The sequence below is a fragment of the Camellia sinensis genome, chromosome 5 (assembly GCF_055761805.1).
Source record: "Camellia sinensis isolate YWXY chromosome 5, ASM5576180v1, whole genome shotgun sequence".
Taxonomy (NCBI): domain Eukaryota; kingdom Viridiplantae; phylum Streptophyta; class Magnoliopsida; order Ericales; family Theaceae; genus Camellia; species Camellia sinensis.
In genome coordinates this window covers 118,172,891-118,185,223 of record NC_138965.1, presented here as the reverse complement: position 1 = coordinate 118,185,223, position 12,333 = coordinate 118,172,891, and the positions used below count along the sequence as shown (strand labels likewise).

Here is a 12,333-nt window from a genome sequence, read left to right as displayed (position 1 = left end):
TAGAGCAATTTGAAAATAATTTGGAATTATATGATACTATTGGTTGGTAAGGAAATAGGTTATTTTAGTAATTTTTTGATTGAAATATAAAGTGAAAAAATTAATATGGTTGAGATGATTTTTTGATTTTTTTTAATGAAAAAAAGCATATAAAAAATAAAGAAAAAAGAGAAATTTTGATTGTTTAATTATTTGACTTTTTAATTTTTTTTAATGACTTTTTGTTTATTATTGTGACTTCTCAAAGTTGGCCTATGCATTATTTTAGCAATTGAATCGAGATGTTTATCAGCTTAATTCGGTTCATTAGGTAAATAAATAAATTTGAACTTAAATAAATTTCACTTATTTCTAAGTAACTTGTCATCGAGTTTCAATCCAGTTTGAACTTGATTGATAACAATGGCTCGAGTCAAACTTGAGTTAGATTTTCAAATTTAATAAATAAAACTCAGATCAATTTGGTTCATTTATAATCCTACGAAAGCCTAATAAGTAGTCAGCAAGATCCATAATTGGGATCCTCGTTATTGGATAGTGAAATTGATCTCCTAAATTAGTTTGTCTATTGAGTCGGATACCAAATTATTAAAAAATTAAATAAAAATTCTATTTAGGTATAGCATTACTCATATAATAAAGGGAAAATATCAAAAAATAGAAAAAGAAATGGGAAGTAGAAAAAATAATTATAAATTCATGAAAGTATAACACTCATTTACATAATTTAATGCATAAATCACTTGTATTTTCATGAGTTTGCAAATATTTTTTTATTTTCAAATTAATCAGTGTGTTTGGTTTGAATTTTCTAAATTAAATTTTTTTAAAACTGAATTTTTTGATTTTTGTGTTTTTTTGTTTTTAATGAATATTTTTTAAATTTTAAACATTTTTTTTTACTTGTTTAGATGCACCTTACTTAGATGTATCTAAAAAGTAAAGAATTTGTGAAAAAATATTTTAAAAATTAATAAATATATAAAAATACAAAAAATATACTAAATTATTGTATTTTTTTTTATATTTTTGATATTTAGTGAATTTTTAAAAGATTTTTTTCACAATTTTTTTACTTTTTAGGTATATTTATGTTAGGCATGTCTGAATTTTTTTTAAAAATTGCTTAAAATATTAAAAAAAAATCAGTAAAAATAAAAAAATTTGAAAAATAAAAAAATAAATTTTTTTGAAAAGTGTTTTTGAAAAACTCTAACCAAACAAAGTGTTTTCTTTATATTTTCCCTATGACAAGCTCATGGGTCCATTATGGGCTTCATGACTTCAACTCATGTATCCTACTCACAACAAACTCTACGGATTAGCCCATAAAGCCCATTTAAATATGGGCTTTCAAAAACACTACCGGCCCATCCAACAGAGCGACTAACGGTACAAAATCTGAGCTCTCTCAGTCTCTCTCTCTCTCTCTCTCTCTTCTCCACTTTCACTCCACTGCAAATCCATTGAAAACGGGTGATTGAACACGACCTCCATTGAAATTCCCAGAAAAAACCCTCTTCGTTCTTTCGAAAATCAAAGTCAAACAACAATGGGAGTGGGAGGGCACTTCTGGGATTTGCTCAAACCCTATTCTCGAACCGAAGGCTTCGATTTCCTCCGCAACAAACGTGTCGCTGTCGATCTTTCCTTTTGGATTGTTCAGCATGAAACCGCAATCAGAGCCTATACTCGAAACCCCCACCTCCGACTCACCTTTTTCCGTACCATCAATCTGTTTTCCAAGGTACCCATCACCCTTTTCTATCTTCACCCTTTGTTTGGCTTCCGAGAAATCAACGGAAAATGTGTGGGTTTTACGTGTTCTGTTGTTTTTTTGGTTGCAAAACCTGCAAATTTGGGGCTTTCCCAGATTTTGTGGTTGATGATTTTTGTGGGTTTTACATGTTCAGTTGTTTTCTGGACTATATTTGATGGATAATGTGTTCTATGATGATTTGTTTGCAGTTTGGGGCGCTCCCAGTTTTTGTGGTTGATGGAACGCCGTCGCCGTTGAAGTCTCAGGCTAGGATTTTGCGGTTCTTTCGGGCATCTGGCATGGATTTATCGAATTTGCCGGTGGCAGAGGAGGGGGTTTCGGTGGAAAGGAATGGGGCGTTTACGAAATGCGTTCAAGAGTGTGTGGTGAGTTGAATTTTTTAGCTTCTATTTTAGTATAAATCTATTAATGTGGTTCAAATTTGGGTTTGTAACGGCATTTGGTTTCAGTTTTCTCTGAAAATTGAGTTTTTTTTTGGTTTTTCGTGTTTTTTTTTAATAAATATTTTTAAAATCTAAGTATTTTTTTAAAAACTTTTTTAGATGTACTTAGATGTATTAAAAAAGTAAAATATTTGTAAAAAAATATTTCAAAAAATTAATGAACACATAAAAATACGAAAAATATACTGAATTTTTTTTCTTTGTATTTTTGGTATTTAGTGAATTTTTTAAAGTTTTTTTTCACGAAAATTATATTTTTAAGTGTGTTTATGGTAGGTGTATCTAAAAATTAAAACAATTGCTTAAAATATTAAAAAAATTTAGTAAAAACAAAAAAAAAACGAAAACAAGAAAGTAGAATTTTCTGAAAAGTGTTTTAGAAAACTCAAACCAAACAATTCATTCAATCTACAGTGTTTTTGTGCTTAATCTTTGTTCTTGTTGATCATTCTTTTATCTGTGGATATTGGTTTGATGGCCTTCCATGTTGTGCATAATGTGATTTTATGAATTGCAAAGCAGACTGAAAATACTGGTACAAATGTCCAAATGTACATGAGAAAAGTATTTGATTGCCAACTGTTAAATGAATTGTTTGTGGGAGTTGGGACCAAGGTTAAGGTATGTATTAAGTGTTAGGAGTTGATACATCTAACCAAGATCGGTGAGAAATGAAACACAAATATTTACGTGGTTCACCTTAGAATAGTGCTATGTCCACTGTTATTGTTGTTTCGCTATGTTTTGAAAAGAAATACAGAGAGATATGACACTTCAACTATAAATACATAGTATTAGGGCAATAGAGCAGAATTATGAAATATCAAAAATACCTTTACTTCAAAATTTAGGTTGAGGGCCAAGACCCCAGAAACCCCACCTTAGGGTATGGGGGCGCGCTGCCTTTTGCCTGCAACCTAGAGGTTAGTGTTTAGTACTTATCAAGATTCACACTACCCAACGGTAAGAAGATCGAGAATGTTGTGAAGGTTTATTTGGAGTAAGTACAAAAGCTCAAACTGAAGGTGTATAGTGTTTTGGTCCAAAAAGAGGCTCAGTCATTGTTTAGATGGCAGGGAAAACCGTCTCGTGTTTTCATATGTCATGGTGGCATTACATTTTCATAATGTTCTATACAATGCAGTGGAATGTCATTTTGTTTCTTGAAGATAAAAAAGTTACCAATCAACAATTCTTTAGGCTATATATTTAGTTAATGTGAGTTGAGTAAATAACTTCTTGTCAATCTCCTTGGAAGGTAGAAGGTAGATGTCTTGAAATTTGCACAAATCATTTGATCAGTGCAGGAAAAATTCTTCTAATTCTACATTTGAATTCTCCCAAAAAAAATTTGGTTCTTGCTATTAAATGCAAATAAAATTAGGGGTAATTGCACTCCGGTGGAATTTTGGGGGAAAAAAAATTACATATTCATGAAAAAGTTTATAATTTTAATTATTAATATTTATAAAGTTTCTCACTGATTTGTAATTATTTTTATAAAAGTACACTGATTTGGTATTTTCCCATAAAAATCTGTTACTGGAAACAAACAACTTCACCGTGTATTCCACTGCATTTTCATCCATACCCGTGGAGCCTGGATAAGTTTATGCTAGAGAACTCTGTTTCATTCATTTGTAAACTGTCACTAAATTCTTGTATTTGTGATTTTCAGCATGCTTATGAAATGTTATCTGATTATCAGTAATTTGTTTTCTGCTAGGAGCTGCTTGAACTTCTTGGGATGCCTGTTCTAAAAGCTAAAGGAGAAGCTGAAGCACTTTGTGCCCAGTTAAACAGCGAAGGTCACGTAGATGCTTGCATTACATCTGACAGCGATGCATTCCTCTTTGGGGCTCATTGTGTAATAAAACACATCCGACCCAACTCCAAAGTAAGTGCTAGTTCTTTGTAGGACCATTTTCCTTTAAAAAAATCCCGTGTGAATTAGTTGTTATCCTAATTCAGCTACAGTGATCTATCAACTTCTTTGTTCTTAATGCACCACATTCATGAACTGAATATGCCATTTTTCTTTTCTTTTCTTTGTTTCTTTGGGTTTGGTGGTGGCAGTTATAATTCACTGTCTCTCCTTTTTTCCCCCTTCTGTTTTATTTTTGTAATTGCTGCTCTTCCTTGAACAAAATATCAAATGTTAATGTCAGCTTAAGTTTTTTCCAACTAAACTTTTAAATTGCTATACTTATTTATTATCTTACAAAAATGAACAAAACCATGTCATTTTTTTTATATATTATTTTTAGTCTCTCTTATATATGCTAACAAAAACTTCTTTTATTAAGAAAAAGCAAAATTTATTTGTAAAATTTCTCTTTTATTCATACAAAGTTTAAAGAGGAAAATCAATGTTTAGTTTTTTGTTTTTGTTTTTTTCCCTTTTCTTTTCATTGTCTCTGTATCTGTTGGTTATAACTCAACTTAGCAAACCTCAATACTAGGGCTGCAAACGGACCATGAGCTCGAGCTCGTTTATTGAGCTCGAGCTCGGCTCAATAAGAAACTGGGTTCAAGCTCAACTCAGCTCGGCTCGTTAACATTAATGAAACTCGAGCTCGGCTCGATAATTTTTTTTTTAATATTATTTATATTATTTAAATAAAAAATATTATTTATATTATTTAATGTATAAATAATATATTTATTATATAATTTAAATAAACTTAACAAGCCGAGCTTATGCGAGCTCAAGCTTGGCTTGTTTACTAAACGAGCCTAATAGTAGAGCTCGTCTCATTTACTAAATGAACCGAGCCGAGCCGAGCCCTTAACGAGCCGAGCCGAGCCGAGCCGAACTTGTTCATGAACAGTTCGATTCATTTGCAGCCCTACTCAATACCAATCACTTGGAGTTTGTTACATGGATCCATTTTCCAAGCCATGCTCTTTTTTATTTTATTTTTCCATTAATGATGTAAATATTATTAGGAACAAGTCAATGTATGGTATCTTTTCCAGTTGTCAATATCTATCACATCATGATGCCTTGTTTGAAACTTCATGACCTAGATCTGGACTTTCCTGCTTTTTACTGCAAAATGCAATTTTCTATCATTTGCAATTTGCTTTAGCAATGCATTATTTTTTTCCTTTCCTATATTCCCCTTTGGGTTGATCATTTAGATTTTTAACTGATTTTTCCATCTTGGCAAACATGAGTATCTTACTTTACACAGGAACCATATGAATGCTACAATGCGTCAGATGTTGAATCTGGTCTTGGGTTGAAGAGAAAACACTTGATAGCCATCTCCCTTTTGGTTGGAAATGATCATGATTTAAAGGGAGTCCAAGGAATTGGGATTGATACGGCTCTTCGTTTTGTCAAATCTTTCAGTGAAGATGAGATTTTGACTAGGTTTGATTTTCTGAACTAGTCAAGTGATCGTTTCCTCGTCATATTATCAAAAGACTAGTGTTTACTGGGCTAACAATTTTACCTTGTCAATGGTATGGAATGATCATGTAGGTTAAGTGAAATAGGCAAAGGAGAGACATTGCAGTTCCAGGGTGGCATGAGATATATTGGTGATTCATTGCTAAATTTGGATGAGAACTCACCAAAGAAAAAATGTCCTCATTGTTCCTTCTGTGGGCATCCTGGCAGCAAGAGAGCTCATCTCAAGTTGCCTTGTGAATATTGCAGTTCTAGTACCAGCGCGGGTTGCGTGCAAAAACCTATGGGGTTCAAATGTAATTGCACTTCATGTGATTTGGTACATCTTTACACAGTGCTCTCAACTTCTTATCATTTATTGTATGTTGGTATAAGTTGGTATGGTTTAGAGAGCATTGGTGTTATCCTTAATAACAAGGGCATTCATGTTGTTTGATGGCAGGATAGGAGAGACAAGGAACAGAAGAAGAATGAAAATTGGCAGATAAAAGTTTGCCAGAGAATTGCTATGGAGCCAAATTTCCCAAATGTTGAGATTGTTGAAATGTATTTGAGCAACAACCATTGTTATTTTTCTGGTGAGAAAAATCTCATTCATAAGTGGTAACAATAATTTTTATCTGTTGATGCTGTGTGTTTCAATTTAAGTATTCGATGTATTGTGGACATTTCCATGATTAGTAATCTATATATTCTAATTCCATCTGTGTTCGTGCTTAATGTTTTATCTTTTACACAACCAGTCCCAAGCCCAGATAAGGAGTTAGGGTCGTGTGTCAAGTAGTCTGACAACCAACATGTAAAAATTTCCGTCAAATCCATTATGAATATGAATCTAATTGAGCACATGGTCATTGACAAAGCATAATAGCGAAAAAGGATTCCAGTAGTCGACTCCACTTGATTGGGATACAAAGCTAAGGCTTAGTTTGGTTTGGTTAGTCATCTAGATATTCTGGATAGAAATGGCTAAAGTTATATCGCTGTTGCTAGGATTGTTGAATTTGTGCTACTTAATTCTTGATTGTCTTTCCTTTGATTCTCCCCCATTTCATTTTTTCTTATCTCATGCAGTTAGATATTTTCTCTGTGGAATTAAGATTTTAATTTTTTTCATATTTTTCTCATTCTTTCTCGGAACAGTTGTCAACAATTTTCCTCAAACCTTGTTTTGTTGTTTGGTTATACATTACATTTAACCTGACCTAATAATTAAGTCAATTGATATTATACAGCAGATGATGGCCCTAATTTAACCTGGGAAAGCCCGAAAACTGAAATGCTGGTCGATTACTTGTCTTTTCATCAGCAATGGGAGCCCTCTTACACACGACAAAGAATGCTTCTGATGTTGTCAACCATTTTCCTTAGAGAAATGACCTCAAATCCAAAAAATGATTTGTTATACAATCAATATGAGTTTGATTCTATAAAGCGCGTGAAGATCAGATTTGGACATCAATGGTTTGTAGTTAATTGGAAGAAAGCTGCCCCTGCAACGGAAAACACTATCTGTACAGTTCCTTCCGAGGAGTCTGATATTCGACTGGACTCTAGCGAACTTAATGAATCCACCGATCCATTGGATGATGCCCCCCAGATTTGTCTCGATGATGGCTGCTGGTTTTTGTCGACTGATGAAAATATGGAGCTCGTTGAGGCTGCTTTTCCCGAGAAAGTTCATCAATTTTTGAAAGAAAAGGTATGTGTTCTCTGGCTTTTGTTTCACAGTATGTTGGTCAGTGTAATTAGTATCTTGCACAATTCAATATTTTATAGGTAAATTGATAGTTATGACCGATACGGATATGTATCTTATGTTAAATGTATTTTATTTATGATAGATATATGATAAGTGATACATGACTACTTAAACTTTCTTCTACATTTTTTTGAAAAAACTAAGACTAAGTGAACTTAGATTGTAATACTTAATCTTATTAGAAAGGGTAATTTTTAATTTATTTTGTGAAACTCTTTTACAAATATTTATGGGTAGTTGTAAGTATCTATACTATTAATTTACACCAATTATATCAGATAAAACTTGAAAGTTTCTACTAAGGATGAACTATTTGGGAACATAAAACTTATAAATTAAAACTTCCATAGTGATTAAGAGGACGTGCAAAACATATAATACAACTATTAAGAATGAAAAAAAGAATTACGATAATTTTCAAGATAAAATACTAATAGGTCCTAATAGTCTAACTTAATTCTCATCAAGTCTTATGAAAAATAAGTCCTAATACAATCGTCGTTAAAAATAATTTTTTGTGATGATTTTTTCCAGATGTTACTAAAAATTGATAATTAGCGATTTTTTTTTGTCACAATTCTTATAAATTGTCGCTAAAATTTACAATTAGCGACTTTTTTGTGGCAAATTTTTCAACTGTCGCTGAGAGTTAAAAATTAATGATACTTTTTTGTTACATTTTTTTAAAACTGTCACTAAAATTTATAATTAGTGAAATTTTGAAAATTAACAATTAGTGATTTTTTTAAAACAATGTATGATGAAAAATGTCAATAATTATCCTGACATATTAGATAATAAATTCACTTAATAGAATCTACACGTAAGTTCTCTTAAATTTTATTTGAGGATATAATCTCCATTCTGCAATGCATATCGTTAATTCTAGTTACTTTTATTATTATTATTATTATTATTATTATTATTATACATTGTTCAATACTTAAATGTTTTATTCTTGCACAATATTTTTATGTTTTTCTGTCAATGCAGATATTTTTTACTATAGTTTAAAGATGACAAAGAATCTTATGATACAAGATTCATAAAAATACAAAAAATGATGACGATTTGCATCTCGATTTGATAACTATGTACGTGACTTTTTTTTTTGTCTTGATTCTTATAAACTATCGCTAAAATTTATAATTAGTGACTTTTTTTGTGAAGAATTTTTCAACTGTTCAAAATTAGTGATCCTTTTTTGTTACATTTGTTAAAACTGTCGCTAAAATTTATAATTAGTGAAATTTTTTTTGACAATTTTCAAATTGTCGTTGAAAATTAACAATTAGTGATTTTTTTAAACAGTGTATGATGAAAAATGTCAATAATTATCCTATGACATATTAGACAATAAATTCACTTAATAGAATCTACACATAAGTTTTCTTAAGTTTTATTCGAGGATATAATCTCCATTTTGCCATGCATATCGGTAATTCTAGTCACTTTTATTATTATTAGTATTATACATTGTTCAATACTTAAATGTTTTATTCTTGCACAATATTTGTATGTTTTTTTGTCAATGTAGATATTTTTTACTAAAATTTAAAGATGATAAAGAATCTTATGATACAAGATTCATAAAAATACAAAAATGACAACGATTTGTATCTCGATTTGACAACTATGTACGTGTTTTTTTTTATAAAATTGTTAGGAACTGAAAGAAACGAATTCAAGAAAAAAGAAATCTGGTTTAGATTCCAGAGGGACATCTCAGAATTCCGAATCACCGACAACGAGAGGCGTGCAGCTCAGTATTACTGAATTTTACCGTTCATCTAAAGTGCGATGCCAGGAAAAAGCCGGGGGGAATTTAGCCGAGAATCCAAAGAGCAGTATCGGTTCTTCGAAAGGAAAAAGGAAAGCGTCAAGTCCAAATCTTTCCAAGTCTGCAAGGCGTCGGCTTTTGTTCGACTAGGGCATTTTGCGCGATTGGATCCTTGCGGCTTGTAATTAAAGGTAAAGTAGAAGTTTTTGTGTAAATTTTTATTTTTGGCTGGCCTTGATTGATAATTAGTTGTAGCTGGGCATTTGTAATTGAAATATCAGGTTTACATTGGCAGTCTCTTGGGTCTTCCTCCATTTGTTTAAAAAAAAACAATGGATGTCAAGTTGCATCACTGTTCATCTGTTCATCTCAAAATATGTTTATTTTTTTTTATTTATTAATAATTTTATTGTAGTCTCAGATATTTTTATTATGTCAACTTAATTCCTAATTTATCCAGTTTACATTCTGAGCCTATCACTTCAAATTTATAGGATTGTTAATTTTTACTTAAACTCTTACTAACAATCTTATTAAAAACATACATGTCTAAATATTATTGGATATTTATATACATATCATTACTTTTTTATGACCTAACACATTTGGCTTCTTATATTTTTAGTAAGATTTTTTGTAAGATTTTTAATGTGTAAAATTATTGACAAAATAGTAGTGTAGTGATGTTGTAAAATCAAAATTATGGTTCGGATTGATTCGTTTGGGGTAAAATCAAAATTAATTTGTTATCAACGGTTCTATAAAAATTAGAATCAAATTAATCCGTTTAAATCATGAAATCAATATGAACAAAATCATTTAAATACAGTTTGGATTAATTTGGAATCACGGTTTCACATATTCTCAACATGTACACAGAATATTTGTTAAAACTACTTTGAATTATAGACTTTCCTATCAAAAAATTGGAACAAAATAGTGATGTATTGAGCAAAAAAACAAAAATCTGGAAGTATAGCAAAATGAATAAATATTTTCACTCTACCTTACCAATCAAAAACTAAAGCAACAGGACTTAGCAGGAGATGTTAAAATCATGAAACTTATATCCCAAAATAAATCTTTTAAGCCACAAAAATATAGAATACATGACAAATGGTCCGGATTGGTTCTGATTTGGAATCATGAATTGAGAATTGAAACCAATCTATGAACTACGGTTCTGTTGGTAAAAAATTAGTTCAAGCCTAATCAACAATGATTTGATCGATAGACTTAAACCAATCTTTAAGTAAACACAAACAAAAATCAGACTTTGTGGTTGAGTTCTATACCTTAAACAAATTAAGGATTTCCCTGGAGGTAATTAGGCAAAGAAAAGATAGAATAGAAAAAAAATATATATATATATATATATGTATGTATTAATTCGAATGAATTATCACTTGTCACTAGTTACAAGAACAAAAGATTGAAGAAATACAATAATCGACAGAAGAAAATAAGAGAAATGGGGGTTGGAAAAATCTACTAGCTTAATCTACTCCTAAAATGACTAATTTAGAACTACTCTAAAAAAAACTCTTTGCGAGTGTGGTTAACGATTGATATGCCATTTTGTAACTATCAATCCATATTCTTCCTTGATCTTTACTCTATTCAACCATATCTTATATCTTCATAGAAACTATTTGCAAATTTTGTGTTTTGACTTGAAATTGATACCCCGATTTTAGCATATGATTTATAATTGATTTCCACAAATATCTTTATTGGCTTTATTTAATCTTTTCAAGCCACATCATCATCTCTTCCATGCCACGTTACTAGCATACTTGTCACGCTATGTCAGCATACCTGTCGACAGAAATAATAAAAACAAATGTGATCGAGATTATTCTTTAAAAATAGTTTATAATTTCAATCGACAGATCATAATCGAACTTGGCCATAACTTATAAGTCACAATCAACAAAAAAATAAAACGTGGTGTAAACAATGCCCCCTCATTTAAATGGATTGAAAGACAATTTATCACAATCGACAGAAATATTTTATGGTGCAAACAATGCCCCCGTCGGATTTACATCACTAGTATTTTCTAAGGCTTTATACTACTCATAAATGATGTACTCCAAGCCCTTTTGTATTTACTAAAGCAAGGCATATGCTTACACTTCAAACATTTACTCTTATTTCAAATTTTGAAACAAAAATAATAAATTGGCCTTCTGTCAATGCAAAGTATAACTAATTAGCCATTAGCTATTTAACTGGCATGTGTCGACACTAAACAATTAGCCATTTAAATTGGCCTTTCATTCAAAGTATAACCATTTGGCTGCTAGCCATTTGACAAAGAATTGGCTATTATATGGCATTTTTTTTATTCCATCAAACTTACTAGTATAAGATGTTTTTGTTAGCCAGTTCATCAAAATTAACTTTTGATGTGAACCACAAACCTATGGTGGTTGTTGGGTAGCAGAAACTGTGGAGATATATTTTCTGAGTCCCAACACGTGGCCAAGGTGACGCCGGCGTGTCAGCCGAGGTGCCACGTGTCCAGGACATGACGCCGAGGTGATCTCGGCAAGGTCGAGGTTATCTCCAAAGATATCGGAATCCAAGATAAGCGGATAAGGGACAAGAGTCCTAGAATGATAAAGGACTTTAGCATAGATAAGGATAACATTCTTAGGGAATTTATTTTTATCTATTAGAGAGTCCAGGATAAGCACTAAGCAAGAGTCCATTGAAGCTAGGCTTTTAATAGGACAAGGATTGAGTTAATTATAAAAGAGAGGCACCCCCATGGGTCTAAGGTACGCAATTTATATTCTGAATAGTGAATTTAGCACTATTGATTATCTTTGAGAGATATATTGACTTGATCGTCTGAGTGCCTCCGGGTGGACGAACCACCGCCAGAATCTTCTCTTTCTGTTGCAGGTCAACTAGATGTTATTTATTCTGCTAGTTCTCTCCAGCTGAATATTGAGTTGGGCAGTGTGATCGGAAAATCACTCATATAATTTGGCGCTGTCTGTGGGAAAGAAATGAGAATAGATGGCCAGTAACGGACAAAAGGAAAAGATTGGGAACGACACTCCTGCTAGGAGTGGGAGACCTATTGACCTTGATATCGAAGGGGACGAGTGCAACGCAGAAACTCGTGACCAGAATCAC

The 12,333-nt window shown here is 31.7% G+C and overlaps 1 protein-coding gene across 3 annotated transcripts; it reads left to right on the top strand.

Moving 5' to 3' along the window:
- The first annotated feature begins 1,420 nt into the window (after nucleotides 1-1,420).
- On the top strand, nucleotides 1,421-9,647 carry LOC114270040 (5'-3' exonuclease family protein). 3 transcript variants are annotated; one of them, XM_082869661.1, is made up of 9 exons: nucleotides 1,421-1,486; nucleotides 1,517-1,747; nucleotides 1,969-2,145; nucleotides 3,950-4,120; nucleotides 5,421-5,602; nucleotides 5,714-5,960; nucleotides 6,084-6,219; nucleotides 6,877-7,343; nucleotides 9,070-9,647. In XM_082869661.1, the coding sequence occupies exons 2-9, from the start codon at nucleotides 1,553-1,555 to the stop codon at nucleotides 9,331-9,333; spliced, it is 1,839 nt and encodes a 612-aa protein (XP_082725787.1). In that variant the 5' UTR covers nucleotides 1,421-1,486; nucleotides 1,517-1,552; the 3' UTR covers nucleotides 9,334-9,647. The 3 variants fall into 3 exon arrangements, with proteins under 3 accessions (XP_082725787.1, XP_028067228.2, XP_028067226.2); XM_028211427.2 differs by having other exon boundaries at nucleotides 1,424-1,747; nucleotides 6,880-7,343; XM_028211425.2 differs by having other exon boundaries at nucleotides 1,424-1,747.
- Nucleotides 9,648-12,333: the final 2,686 nt, after the last annotated feature.

Bases quoted from the DNA above. Each gene is read 5' to 3' on its own strand.
- LOC114270040 (XM_082869661.1), top strand. From the start codon at position 1,553: ATGGGAGTGGGAGGGCACTTCTGGGATTTGCTCAAACCCTATTCTCGA. The intron at 2,146-3,949 runs GTGAGTTGAATT...GTTTTCTGCTAG, and splicing joins AATGCGTTCAAGAGTGTGTG to GAGCTGCTTGAACTTCTTGG. The intron at 5,603-5,713 runs GTTTGATTTTCT...ATGATCATGTAG, and splicing joins GAAGATGAGATTTTGACTAG to GTTAAGTGAAATAGGCAAAG.